We start from the raw sequence: 14,942 nt of genomic DNA on the forward strand, positions 1-14,942 counted from the left end.
TGCGGCAGCCGATTTGCGTACAGCAAGCTCCCACAAACAGCAACGGTAAAGTACTCCGAAGGTAAGTGTTTGTTCTTTAATTCCTTCAGTGATTTGTGTTGTGGTGGCTTGGGCAATGTATTGGGAATGTGTTCCCCCGCCTCTCTCGGAGCACACGAACCGGCACTTCAGTTCGCAAGTTTCCCATTTTTGCACCTCAACAAGTTGTACCAGGCCCCCCCTTTGCACTGCGCCCCCCCCCTAGCGCAGGGTCCAGAGTCCGAAAATTCCTCACCAAAGCGCAGATGATTCCCGGCCGGTAACTATCCCGCCCTCGAAGTCGTGTAGAATTAGAACGACAAAGACAGTCTCGTTTGGTCAACAAAATCCGTTTTCGCCCCCAAAAACAGAGAAGCCTAAAATCCGGCCACCGATGTGTTCAAGGTGAGGTTCTCGCGATGGAAAAATGACGCAGAATTGCAATCTCAGGACTGTAGTTCAGAAACCAGGAAACTTTAATTGTGCTGTTCAGAAAGTTTACACGTTACAAGCCCTCTGGCTTAACGATTCACGGAAAGACTATATTCACACAGGCCGCAAGCTGGAAACCTCTCGAAGTCGTGTAGAATTAGAACGAAAAGACAGTCTCGTTTGGTCAACAAAATCCGTCCCTCCCTCTGCCCCCGGGGGTGTTTAAAAAACGTTTGAGAATTCTTGTCCCCCCCGCTGCAGTGAGGGGTTTTAATAGAGTAAATAGGGAGGAAACTGTTTCCAGGGGCAAGAGGGTCATCAACCAGAGGACACAGATTTAAGAAAATTGGCAAAAGAACTAGAGGAGCAGATGAGGATAATTTGTGTTTGCGCAGCGAGTTGTTATAACGCGCTGCCTGAAAGGGCGGTGGAATCTGGTTCAATAGTGACTTTCAAACGGGAATTGGATAAATATTTCAAAAGAAAAAAAATTGCAGGGCTATGGGGAAAGAGCGGGGGAGTGGGACTAATGGGATCGCTCTTTCAAAGGAGCCAGCACAGGCTCGATGGGCTGAATGGCCTCCTTCTGCGCTGTAAGGCTCCATGCTTCTATGATCAGGGGTTTTCAGCTCAATACCAGAATCCCTAATTATAAATTATTCTCTCTGGTTAAAAATATTGGGGGAAGGGTTGTTTGACTAATCGTCAAGAATCAGCTAATTGCGGAACGACGGGGCTGGTCTGGTCTGTTCGCTTTTCCGAGGGGGAGGCGGGGTGTCGTGAGGGGCGGGGCGTGTGGACACGGCCGACCAATGGCGGGAGTGCAGGGGCGGGGCGGGGCGGTCGGAGGCACGACGTCACATGGCGAAACCTCCAAGGGGGGAGCGCGTCCACCCCAACCAGAAGTCACAAAGCTTCAGGGCTGCTGACCGAGGGCCGTGGGGCTCTTTGTCAGGCCGGCAAATCCCGTATTGTACCGAATTGTACTTGAACTGAAAAGCAAGGGAAATGTATCGAACGGAACTGCCGTCAGCACCCAAATGTAGTGTATGGGATGGCTGACCGCAGCTAAATGGACTGAACTGCTTTCGAATGTACTGTACAAACTTTTTTATATGAATAAAGTATATTTTGAAATTTAAAAAAAAATCTTTGTCGGGCCGGCACGGACACGATGGGGTGAAACGGTCTCCTTGTGCGCTGTAAATTTCTATGTGACGGCCATCGCTCCCCAGGGAGCGCAGGTTGGAGAATAGGCTCCGCAAGTCTTGTGCCCCTCCCATCTGCGACCTGTGCTCCCTGCCAGCCAGACACCTGGCGGGGAGCTTGGCATCGCCAAAAAAAACAAAGACATTTAAAGAAAAAGACACTAACAGAAAAACTTACATTTAAAAAAAAAAGATAATTACACATTCCAGCGATAAAAGCAGTTTCCTGTTGACTCCCAGCACCTCAAAGGTGCGCGTGGGACGTCTTGAGAAGTTGCTTTCAACACAGAGTATTTGCCTACAATGTCACTAGGAAGCAGTTATAGCGTTGGAGTTTCTAATTACAACATCCGCGGGTTGAGTAACACAACGGCCTCTGAATCCTGTGCGCAAAGAAACTTCTTCAATTGTTTCAAGACGCTTGCCGAAAATGTTAGAAGCCCCCACTCTGTTGCCTACTTGGAGATGGCTTACGTGCCAAACGCTAGTGATGAGGAGACGGGAGAACAGAGTCCCAGAACTCACGGAGGCGGGTGTCCCAGGAGACGCGCAAAAAAATAAAAGGAGAGAGATATGCTTTCAGCTGTAGTGTTTCTCTGCTTTCACCAGCTGGCAGTACATCACCAAGGAGGAGATGAGCCCGAGTATCTGGGGAAGGAAGGGGGGAAAAAACATTCACAAATTAGACAGCAGGAACTGCGCTGGGTGCAATACTGTTAATCACACCTCTCTGCAGGATTTTCAGGTTCAAAAGAGGGCGAGGCAGTTCAGAGCAGGTTTACAAAATGCTGCGGTACAGAGGGACCTGGGGGTCCTTGTCCATGAAACACAAAAAGTTAGCGCGCAGGTAACAACAAGTAATTAGGACGCCAAATTGAATGTTGCCGTTTATTGCAAGGGGGATGGAGTATAAAAGTAGGGAAGTCCTGCTACAACTATACAGGGCGTTGGTGAGGTCACACCTGGAGTACTGCGTACAGTTTTGGTCTCATTATGTAAGGAGGAATATACTTGCATTGGAGGCAGTTCAGAGAAGGTTCACTCGGTTGATTCATGAGATGAAGGGGTTGTCTTATGAGGAAAGGTTGAGCAGGTTGAGCCTGTACTCATTGAAGTTTAGAAGAATGAGAGGCGATCTTATTGAAATGTATAAGATTCTGAGGGGGCTGGACAGGGTAGATGCAGAGAGGATGTTTCCCCTCGTGGGGGAATCTAGAACTAGGGGGCATAGTTTCAGAATAAGGGGTCACCCATTTAAAACGGAGATGAGGAGGAATTTCTTCTCTCAGAGGGTCGGGAATCTGTGGAATTCTCTGCCCCAGAGAGCTGTGGAGGCTGGGTCATTGAATATATTTGAGGAGGAGATAGACAGATTTTCGAATAATCAGGGAGTCAAGGGTTATGGGGAGCGGGCGGGGAAGTGGAGTTGGGACCAAGATCAGATCAGCCACGATCTCATTGAATGGTGGAGCAGGCTCGAGGGGCCAAATGGCCGACTCCTGCTCCTACTCCTTATGTTCTTATGATGCACCACCCATTCGTGATTTTGGCCAGGGCAGTCTTGGCACTGCAAGAAGGGCGGAAACTGGGCCAGAGTGAGTTTCTGGACAGAGAGCTGAGCGGCAAATACAGATCTGAGGGTCTTAGAGGGGGCAGAATGGATCGAATAAGGGTGGGATTTCTGAGGAAGTAGGCTAAGGCGGCAGTTTTGAATGGGAGAAGGATGATGCCTGAGGAACGGAGCCATCGACCACACTAGCTCCGGCTGTGGATTGGAGAGCCATGCCCCAGCTATGATCTCGTCAGTAGTAGAGGCAAAATTCACCACTCATTCTGTGATGCCATGTACCTGTAGCACTGGGATGCACAGCCCGAAGATGCAGACAGCCACAATGTTGTCCTTCAGCCACTCGATGACCTTTTCATAGCAAGGCTGCCGACACAAGGAGAACAAGTTAAAACGCTTGGAAGAACTGAGCGCCACGCGCAGCTTTAAGACTTGAAGGGACAGTCCATGACGCTCCAACCCCTGGCGTTAACCCTGAGTTACAACGCTGCTCTCGTTGTATTAATTGGCGATCTTTGTTTCTTTCTCCCCTGAAGATTCCGGCTGGGGATCTGGTTCTCGGAGCTCAACTGGTGGCGTGTGAGCCAACATATTATTTTTGTAATATTCATTCTCGAGGTGTGGCAGTCACTGGCAAGGCCGACAGTTATTGCCCGTCCCGAGTGTAAGATAAAACTTTTCTGCATGTTGCGATTGTGTTTTAATAAGGCTTTTGTTTAGTTATTATCTGATAACATTAACTGAAATTCGTGTAAACTTAGCCAACCATGGTCAAAACTGAGAAGCAAAGCATGATGGTAAATTGAGCCAATATTTATGTTGACCATTCCAACTACTGTTATGTTCGAGCTAGGATGGTCAAGGCCAGAACATTCATTATCCATGAAATAAAACAAAGATCAACAACGCATTTCTTATCGCTAAAGCTACAAACCAAACATAAATAATACAAGATTGTTTGTATAGAAGTTCTTGGAAGAAAACATTCCGTTTTTAAAGAATACCAGATAAGGTGTTGAAGGTCAAAAGCTAGAAACTAATAGCCAGAGTTGAAACCCAGGTAGCTGCAATATGTGTGTGTGTGTGTGTGTGTGTGTGAGGGGAAAAAGGTATGAGAAACAGCTATTGAACCCCAAAGGCGGTGAGAAGACAGAGGAAGGTTGGAGGTCATCAGAACACAGTCGCAGTCATTCGGTGGGCCTCCGCCGGGGCTTGAGGAACAAACGGTCGACTATCGCTGATGCGCAAGAGGCCAGAATTGGAGGAGGGTAGAGATCTCAGAGGATTGTAGGGCTGGAGGAGGCTATAGAGATAGGGAGGGGTGTAGGGGCTGCAGGAGGTTACAGAGATAGGGAGGGTGTAGGGGCTGGAGGAAGTTACAGAGATAGGGAGGGGTGTAGGGCTGAAGGAGGTCACAGAGATAGGGAGGGGTGTAGGGCTGAAGGAGGTCACAGATAGGGAGGGGTGTAGGGCTGGAGGAGGTTACAGAGATAGGGAGGGGTGTAGGGGCTGGAGGAGGTTACAGAGATAGGGAGGGGTGTGGGGCTGAAGGAGGTCACAGAGATAGGGAGGGGTGTAGGGCTGAAGGAGGTCACAGATAGGGAGGGGTGTAGGGCTGGAGGAGGTTACAGAGATAGGGAGGGGTGTAGGGGCTGGAGGAGGTTACAGAGATAGGGAGGGGTGTGGGGCTGAAGGAGGTCACAGAGCTAGGGAGGGGTGTAGGGCTGAAGGAGGTCACAGAGATAGGGAGGGGTGTAGGGCTGAAGGAGGTCACAGAGCTAGGGAGGGGTGTAGGGCTGAGGGAGGTCACAGTGGCGAGACCTCCCTTCGCGCATACAGACAAGGAACGTGCGACTCACATCTTTCCACCAGGTATCGGGCATACTTGAGCAGTTGCTGACCAGCTTGAAGCAGCAGGAATTCGGCACCTTTGTTCCATTTAAGACGCTGAACCAGTCGTCGTAGTTGATGACACCACAACACCGGAACTGGACCGGGAAAGAAACACACACACACACACACAGTCAACTTCACTTCCGACCAAAATCCAGAGCCAGCAAGTTTGCCACCGGGGATTGTGAACTTACGTCTGTCTGCACAATATCCCACCCGTTGGTCAGCCCGATGTTTCCAGACGTGTTGTAGAATTGAAGCCCGTTCTTCAGCTCTTTAATGGCGTACTTGTTTATCTAGGATTAAAGCACGATAGAAATCAGGGCACGGGTTTGTGTTGGGTGAACAATCGGTTCCTAAACCAGTTGCTGGCCGGTGGATTGGATCTGATTCCATGCCCTGCTTGATCAATGAGTTCCGAGGCGAGGAGACGCCTGCTCGATCAGATCTGATACCACAGGCCAGGAGCTGATCAATTGGAGCCAAGAACATAAGAATCAGGAGCAGGAGTCGGCCATTCGGCCCCTCGAGCCTGCTCCGCCATTCAATGAGATCATGGCTGATCTTCGACCTCAACTCCGCTTTCCTGCACTGTCCACATATCCCTCGTTCCCTTAATATGCAAAAATCTATCGATCTCTGCATTGAATATACTCAAAGACTGAGCCTCCACAGCCCTCTGGGGTAGAGAATTCCAAAGATTCACCACCCTCTGAGTGAAGAAATTTCTCCTCATCTCAGTCCTAAATGGCTGACCCCTTATCCCTAGACTGTGACCCCTGGTTCTAGACTCCCCAGCCCGGGGGAAACATCCTCCCTGCATCTACCCTGTCAAGCCCTGTAAGAATGTTGTATGTTTCAATGAGATCACATCTCATCCTTCTAAACTCCAGAGAATATAGGCCTAGTCTACTCAATCTCTCCTCATAGGACAATCCCCCCATCCCAGGAATCAGTCTGGTGAACCTTCGTTGCACTCCCTCTATGGCAAGTATATCCTTCCTTAGGTAAAGCAACAGACCCCAGCTGATCAATCGGAGCCAATAACAACAACAACTTGTATTTATATAGCACCTTTAACACAGTGAAACATCCCAAGGCGCTTCACTGGAGTATTATGAGTTTTTAAAATTTGACACCGAGCCGCAAAAGGAGAAATTAGGGCAGGTGACCAAAAGCTTGGTCAAAGAGGTCGGTTATAAGGAGCATTTTGAAGGAGGAAAGAGAGGCGGAGAGGTTTAGGGAGGGAGTTCCAGAGCTCGGGGCCCAGGCAATAGAAGGCACGGCCACCAATAGTTAAGCGATTATAATCAGAGATGCTCAAGAGGGCAGAATTAGAGGAGCGCAGACATAAGAACATAAGAACATAAGAAATAGGAGCAGGGGTAGGCCATACGGCCCCTTGAGCCTGCTCCGCCATTCAATAAGATCATGGCTGATCTGATAAGATCATGGGAGTTTTGGAGCTGGAGGAGATTACAGAGATAGGGAGGGGCGAGGCCATGGAGGGAGCTGAAAATAAGGATGAAAATTTTGAAATCGAGACGTTGCTTAACCGGGAGCCAATGTAGGTCAGCGAGCACAGGGGTTTATGGGAGAGTGGGACTTGGTGCGAGTTAGGACACGGGGCAGCCGAGTTTTGGATCACCTCAAGCTAACGTGGGGTAGAATGTGGGAGGCAGCCAGGAGTCCGTTGGAATAGTCAAGTCTAGAGGTAACAAAGTCATGGATGAGGATTTCAGCAGCGGAAGAGCTGTGGCAGGGACAGAGACGGACGATGTTACAGAGGTGGAAATAGGCGGTCTTAGTTATGGTGCGGACATGTGGCCGGAAGCTCATTCCAGGGTCAAATATGACACCAAGGTTACGAACAGTCTGGTTCAGCATCAGATAGAAGTTGGAGAGAGGGATAGAGTCAGTCGCTGGGGAACGCAGTTTGTGGCCCAAAACAATGGCTTCGTCTTCCCAGTATTTAATCGGAGAAAATTTCTGCTCATCCAGAACTGGAAGTCGGACAAGCAGTCTGACAATTTAGAGACCGCGGAGGGGTCAAGAGAAGTGGTGGTGAGGTAGAGCTGGGTGTCATCAGCGTACATGTGGAAACTGACCCCAGCTGATCGATCAATGACCAATACCATTTAGTGGCACTGATTGATGGGACCAACATTGTTCTGGGGTTTCAGTGTGCATCACTTTGGGCCTGAGTTAGACTGGAGGTGGTGGGTGTAATGTATTTGTTTCATGGGTTCTTTGCTTAAGAATTCATAGCAACACATTGCTATTAAGAACTAGTTGGTTGATTAACAAAATGTTCAACAATCACACTACACATTACCAGTTTATCCATCAGGCTCACAACCAACTGCCTCATCGTGGATCCCCCGAACCCAACTGGCCGGGGCTTTATTGAGTCTTGTGAACATCATGTAACTGGCTAAGCCATTCCAACTCAACAGCTCTACAACTATTTTGGTTGTACCTATAAATCAAATGCCACCTTATTAAAGGGGCACTCAAACCGACAATTTAAACAAATTAACTTTTAACAGTAATAGTTCAAATTAAAATGTGGTTGCCGGGGGTGATGATGCACTCCAGTCCCTCCGGCGCCCACCTCTCGTGGAAGGCCGTGAGCGTACCGGTGGACACCGCGTGCTCCATCTCCAGGGGCGCCCTGGCTCGGATGTAACTGCGGAAGAGAGGCAGGCAGTCGGGCTGAACGATCCCCTCGACCACCCGCTGCTGGACCGGCTGATGGCCCCCCTTGGCCATGCCCAGGAGCAGTCCTATGAGGAGGCCTTCCGACCTGCCCGCTCCCCTCCGCACAGGGTGCCCAAAGATCAGGAGTGTGGGACTGACGTGCAACCAGAATTTGAGGAGCAGCCTCTTCAAATAATGGAACAGGGGCTGCAACCTCACACACTGTACATACACGTGGAACACGGACTCCTCCAGACTGCAGAAATTCAACAGCTCCACAAACCTGTGAGCATACTCACAGGGGCATACATTACATGGGGGGGGGGGGGGGGGAGGGGGAGGGCCGGGGGGGGGAGGGGGGGAAATGGAGGGGGAGATCGAGGACATTGATGTTAATGCTTTGGGCAGAAACACAAGCTGGACAAAACGCCCAGAATCCACACTTACCATGTCTTGGCCGCACAGGTACAAGATTCCAATGATCATTTCGAGCAGGAAGATGATCAGAAGCACCACGAAAAACTGTGGGAAAGAAGAAGGTCGTGAGAAGGTCAGAATCAGAAAAGCGACTGAAAGCGAGGACCGACGGAAGTGGTTCTGCCCCACTCCGGGCAGGCAGTGATGGACCAGACCATTCAGGACCTCCGGTCCGTGGCCCACACTTTAACCCAGGTCTAGGGGTGGGGGGGGCGGGGGGTTGCAGTGGGTGAGAATCTGGCCTCACAACAGGGTTCAAAATCCAGCTCAAACTGAGAAATGGAAAGCCCCCGCTATCTGTTGGAGATGTGGGTGCTGTGTGAAGGTTGTAGGTACGGGAGCGCAGCAAACCAGTAAACTGCTCTTCTTCAAATAGTGGCCGTGGGATCTTTTCACAGTGAGAGTGGAACCAGCGACAGGGATAAAAGGAGTGCTGACCCGAGGCCCAAGATCACAGCGAGAGCGGGAGATTGAGGCTGAAGGTAAAACAAAGAAGTAAAAAGAAATAGCCACAGCCAAGCGAGTAATTAATTGGCTGGTGGATTGGTGAGTATTTTATCTTTATCTTTTTCTCTTTCTTTTTTTATCAGTAGGAAACCTTTGGCATTGTTGCTAAATTAAGTTAATTTAAGGGTTAAGTCATGGCAGGAGAGCCCAGAGCCGTGTCATGCTCCTCCTGTGCTATGTGGGAAATCAGGGACACTACTATGTGTGCGGGAAGTGTATCCAGCTGCACTGGAGCTGCGCATGGATTCACTCTGGAGCATCCGCGATGCTGAGGATGTCGTGAATAGCATATTTAGTGAGTTGGTCACACCGCAGGTAAAGGTTACAAAGGCAGATAGGGAATGGGTGACCATCAGACAGAGCAGGAGTAGGAAGGCAGTGCAGGGCTCCCCTGCAGTCATCCCCCTCCAAAAGAGATATAACACCTTGGGTACTGTTGGGGGAGATGGCTCATCAGGGGAAGGCAGTAGCAACCAAGTTCATGGCACCATGGGTGGCTCTGCTGCACAAGAGGGCAGGAAAAAGCATGGGAGAGCTATAGTGATAGGGGATTCTATTGTCAGGGGAATAGATAGGCGTTTCTGCGGCCGCAATTGAGACTCCAAGATGGTAAGTTGCCTCCCTGGTGCAAGGGTCAAGGATGTCTCGGAGCGGGTGCAGAACATTCTGGAGAGGGAGGGTGAACAGCCAGTTGTCGTGGTGCATATAGGTACCAACGATATAGGTAAAAATCAGGATGAGGTCCTACAAGCTGAATTTAGGGAGCTAGGAGTTAAATTAAAAAGTAGGACCTCAAAGGTAGTAATCTCAGGATTGCTACTGATGCCACGTGCTAGTCAGAGTAGAAATAGCAGGATAGTTAACATGAATACGTGGCCTGTGCAAGAGGGAGGGATTCAAATTCCTGGGACATTGGAACCGGTTCTGGGGGAGGTGGGACCAGTACAAACTGGACGGACTGCACCTGGGCAGGACAGGAACCGATGTCCTAGACAGAGTGTTTGCTAGTGCTGTTGGGGAGGGTTTAAACTAATATGGCAGGGGGATGGGAATCTATGCAGGGAGACAGAAGGAAGTAAAATGGGGGCAGAGGCTAAAGGTAGAAAGGAGATAAGGAAAAGTGGAGAGCAGAGAAATCAAAGGCAAAAATCAAAAAGGACCACAGTGCAACATAATTCTAAAAGGACAAAGAGTGTTAAAAAAAACAAGCCTGAAGGCTCTGTGTCTCAATGCGAGGAACATTCGTACTACGGTGGATGAATTAACTGCGCAGATAGCTGTTAATGAATATGATGTAATTAGGATTACGGAGACATGGCTCCGGGGTGACCAAGGCTGGAAACTCAACATCCAGGGGTATTCAACATTCAGGAAGGATAGACAGAAAGGAAAAGGAGGTGGGGTAGCATTGCTGGTTAAAGAGGAGATTAACGCAATAGTAAAGAAGGAAATTAACTTGGATGATGTGGAATCGGTATGGGTGGAGCTGCAGAATACTAAAGGGCAGAAAACGCTAGTGGGAGTTGCGTATAGACCACCAAACAGTAGTAGTGAGGTTGGGGATGGCATCAAACAAGAAATTAGGGATGCATGCAATAAAGGTACGGCAGTTATCATGGGTGACTTTAATCTACATATAGATTGGGCTAACCAAACTGGTAGCAATCGGTGGAGGAGGATTTCCTGGAGTGTATAAGGGATGGTTTTCCAGACCAATATGTCGAGGAACCAACTAGAGAGCTGGCCATCCTAGTGTTGTGTAATTAATCAGCAATCTTGTTGTGCGAGGCCCCTTGGGGAAGCGTGACCATAATATGGTAGAATTCTTCATTAAGATGGAGAGTGACACAGTTAATACAGAGACTAGGGTCCTGAACTTAAAGAAAGGTAACTTCGATGGTATGAGACGTGAATTGGCTAGGATAGACTGACGAATGATACTTAAAGGGTTGACAGTGGATAGGCAATGGCAGATATTTAAAGATCGCTTGATGAACTTCAACAATTGTACATCCCTGTCTGGCATAACAATAAAACGGGGAAGGTGGCTCAACCGTGGCTAACAAGGGAAATTAGGGATAGTGTTAAAACCAAGGAAGAGGCATATAAATTGGCCAGAAAAAGCAGCAATCCTGAGGACTGGGAGAAATTTAGAATTCAGCAGAGGAGGGCAAAGGGTTTAATTAGGAGGGGGGAAAGAGAGTACGAGAGTAAACTTGTAGGGAACATACTGACTGCAAAAGCTTTTATAGATATGTGAAGAGAAAAAGATGAGTGAAGACAAATGTAGGTCCCCTTGCAATCAGAATCAGGTGAATTTGGGGAACAAAGAAATGGCAGACCAATTGAACAAATACTTTGGTTCTGTCTTCACTAAGGAAGGCACAAATAACCTTCCGGAAATACTAGGGGACCGAGGGTCTAGCGAGAAGGAGGAACTGAAGGAATTCCTTATTGTTCAGGAAATTGTGTTAGGGAAATTGATGGGATTGAAGGCCGATAAATCCCCAGGGCCTGATAGTCTGCATCCCAGAGTACTTAAGGAAGTGGCCCTAGAAATAGTGGATGCATTGGTGGTCATTTTCCAACATTCTATAGACTGTTCCTATGGATTGGAGGGTAGTTAAAAAAAGGAGGGAGAAAGAAAACAGGGAATTATAGACCGGTTAGCCTGACATGGGGAAAATGTTGGAATCAATTATTAAAGATGTAATAGCAGTGCATTTGGAAAGAAGTGACAGGATGGGTCCAAGTCAACATAGATTTATGAAAGGGAAATCATGCTTGACAAATCTTCCAGAATGGCAGGCAGTGACTAGTGGGGTACCGCAAGGTTCAGTGCTACCCCAGCTATTTACAATATACATTAATGATTTAGATGAAGGAATTGAATATAATATCTCCAAGTTTGCAGATGACACTAAGCTGGGTGGCAGTGTGAGCTGTGAGGAGGATACTAAGAGGCTGCAGTGTGACTTGCACAGGTTAGGTGAATGCGCAAATGCATGGCAGATGCAGTATAATGTAGATAAATGTGAGATTATCCACTTTGGTGGCAAAAACAGGAAGGCAGAATATTATCTGAATGGTGACAGATTAGGAAAAGGGGAGGTGGAACGAGACCTGGGTGTCATGGTACATCAGTCATTGAAAGTTGGCATGCAGGTACAGCAGGCGGTGAAGAAGGAAAATGGTATGTTGGCCTTCATAGCGAGAGGATTTGAGTATAGGAGCAGGGAGGTCTTACTGCAGGGAGGCCTCACCTGGAATATTGTGTTCAATTTTGGTCTCCTAATCTGAGGAAGGATATTCTTGCTATTGAGGGAGTGCAGCGAAGGTTCACCAGACTGATTCCCGGGATGGCAGGACTGACATATGAAGAAAGACTGGATCGACTAGGTTTATATTCATTGGAATTTCGAAGAATGAGAGGGGATCTCATAGAAACATATAAAATCCTGACAGGATTGGACAGGTTAGATGCAGGAAGAATGTTCCCGGTGTTGGGGAAGTCCAGAACCAGGGGTCACAGTCCAAGGATAAGGGGTAAGCCATTTAGGACCGAGATGAGGAGAAAAGTCTTCACTCAGAGAATTGTGAACCTGTGGAATTCTCTACCGCAGAGAGTTGTTGATGCCAGTTCGTTAGATATATTTAAAAGGGAGTTAGATGTGGCCCATATGGCTAAAGGGATCAAGGGGTATGGAGAGAAACAAGGAATGGGGTACTGCAGTTGCATGATTAGCCATGATCATATTGAATGGTGGTGCAGGGTCGATGGGCCGAATGGCCAATCCTGCACCTATTTTCTATGTCTCTATGTTTCTATGTTTATGTTCATCTGAGAGGACAGACGGGGCCTGAGTTTATGTCTCACCTGAAAGACGGCACCTCCGACAGTGCGGCGCTCCCTCAGTACTGACCCTCCAACAGTGCGGCGCTCCCTCAGTACTGCACCTCCGACAGTGCGGTGCTCCCTCAGTACTGCCCCTCCGACAGTGCGGCGCTCCCTCAGTACTGCACCTCCGACAGTGCGGCACTCCCTCAGTACTGCCCCTCCGACAGTGCGGCGCTCCCTCAGTACTGCCCCTCCGACAGTGCGGCTCTCCCTCAGTACTGCCCCAAGACAGTGCGGCGCTACCTCAGTACTGACCCTCCGACAGTGCGGCGCTCCCTCAGTACTGCCCCTCCGACAGTGCGGCGCTCTCTCAGTACTGCCCCTCCGACAGTGCGGCGCTCCCTCAGTACTGACCCTCCGACAGTGCGGTGCTCCCTCTGTACTGCCCCTCCGACAGTGCAGCGCTCCCTCAGTACTGCACCTCCGACAGTGCGGCGCTCCCTCAGTACTGCCCCTTCGACAGTGCGGCGCTTCCTCAATACTGACCCTCCGACAGTGCGGCGCTCCCTCAGTACTGACCCTCCGACAGTGCGGCGCTCCCTCAGTACTGCACTGGGAGTGTCAGCCTGGATTATGTACTCAAGGATCTGGAATGGGACTTGACCTCATGACCTTCTGACACAGAGGCGAGTGTGCTGCCCACTGAGCCACGAGTGACAGAGTGACAGAATTTTGTCCAATGGGTCATGGACGGGAGATAACGATTAAGTTACGAGGAGAGATTACACAAACTAGGGTTGTATTCCCTGGAATTTAGAAGGTTAAAGGGTGATCTGCTATGCGTTTTCAAGATATTAATATTTTTTTTATTCATTCATGGTCGTTAGCAAGTCCAGCATTTATTGCCCATCCCTAATTGCCCCTTGAGAAGGTGGTGGTGAGCCGCCTTCTTGAACCGCTGCAGTCCGTGTGGTGAAGGTGCTGTTTGGGAGGATTGTGACCCAGCGACGATGGAGGAACGGCCGATATATTTCCAAGTCGGGATGGTGTGTGACTGGGAGGGGAACGTGGAGGTGGTGGTGTTCCCGTGCGCCTGCTGCCCTTGTCCTTCTAGGGGGTAGAGGTTTGGGAGGTGCTGCCGAAGAAGCCTTGGGTAGATAGAGAGAAACTATTCCCGCTGGTTGGGGAGTCTAGGACTAGGGGGCATAGTATAAAAATTAGAGCCAGACCTTTCAGGAGTGAAGTTAGGAAACACTTCTATACACAAAGGGTGATAGAAGATTGGAACTCTCTTCCGCAAATGGCAATTGATACGGTCAATTGTTAATTTTAAATCTGAGATTGATATATTTTTGTTAACCAAAGGTATTAAGAGAAATGGGGCGAAGGCAGCGTTAGGTCACAGATCAGCCACGATCTCAGTGAAACATAGAAACATAGAAATTAGGTGCAGGAACAGGCCATTCGGCCCTTCGAGCCTGCACCACCATTCAATATGATCATGGCTGATCATGCAACTTCAGTACCCCATTCCTGCTTTCTCTCCATTACCCCCTGATCCCTTTAGCCCTGAGGGCCACATCTAACTCCCTTTTGAATATATCTAACGAACTGGCCTCAACAACTTTCTGCGGTAGAGAATTCCACAGGTTCACAATTCTCTGAGTGAAGAAGTTTCTCCTCATCTCGGTCCTAAATGGCTCACCTCTTATTTTTAGACTGTGACCCCTGGTTCTGGAACTCCCCAGCAACGGGAACATTCTTCCTGCCTCTAACCTGTCCAATCCCGTCAGAATTTTATATGTTTCTATGAGATCCCCGCTCATTCTTCCAGTGGATACAGGCCCAGTCGATCCAGTCTCTCCTCATCCTGAATGGTGGAACATGCTCAAGGGGCTCGATGGGCTCCTGCTGTTTCTGTCTTCCTAGGTCATAACCAACATGCGCGAGATAAAAGCTCACCGGGGTGGAACTGCCACCCCGTCTTAGCGCCCTGCAGGGGCAGCAATAGCAGCAGAAATCCCGTGCGCCCGGACGGCCAGTTTCCAGCACAATTGGGATTCTCCATCCCGATCTCCCTCTGGGACATTCGAGGCCGGTTTTGGTGCGGCACGGGCCATTACCGCCCGGGGGAGGCGAGCTGGTCTACAACGCCCCTGGTCGCGACTGGCTCAAGTTTTGGCTCCCGCCCGACCCATAGAAAGCCATGCTGGGACCCCGCCTGGGGAAACGGGTGGTCCGAGCTGTCGTGGCCACAGTGAGGTCAGTAATGTCCACCTCGGGTAAGCGTGATTGTTTTTTT

At 49.3% G+C, this 14,942-nt stretch overlaps 1 protein-coding gene across 2 annotated transcripts in view; it reads right to left on the reverse strand.

The window, feature by feature from the left end:
• Nucleotides 1–471: 471 nt before the first annotated feature.
• LOC139230062 (tetraspanin-4-like) overlaps nt 472–14,942 on the reverse strand; it is a 62,182-nt gene continuing 47,711 nt past the window's right edge. The window contains exons 4-8 of one of the 2 annotated variants that reach the window (XM_070861841.1): nt 8,266–8,340; nt 5,313–5,414; nt 5,085–5,213; nt 3,508–3,591; nt 472–2,306 (exon numbers count right to left, since the gene is read on the reverse strand). In XM_070861841.1, coding sequence (XP_070717942.1) covers nt 2,238–2,306; nt 3,508–3,591; nt 5,085–5,213; nt 5,313–5,414; nt 8,266–8,340 — 459 coding nt within the window. In that variant the 3' untranslated portion in view covers nt 472–2,237. The remainder of the gene's footprint in view (nt 2,307–3,507; nt 3,592–5,084; nt 5,214–5,312; nt 5,415–8,265; nt 8,341–14,942) is intronic. The other variant, XM_070861842.1, reaches the window with a different exon arrangement.

Source organism: Pristiophorus japonicus, chromosome 19 (assembly GCF_044704955.1).
Source record: "Pristiophorus japonicus isolate sPriJap1 chromosome 19, sPriJap1.hap1, whole genome shotgun sequence".
Lineage (NCBI taxonomy): Eukaryota > Metazoa > Chordata > Chondrichthyes > Pristiophoridae > Pristiophorus > Pristiophorus japonicus.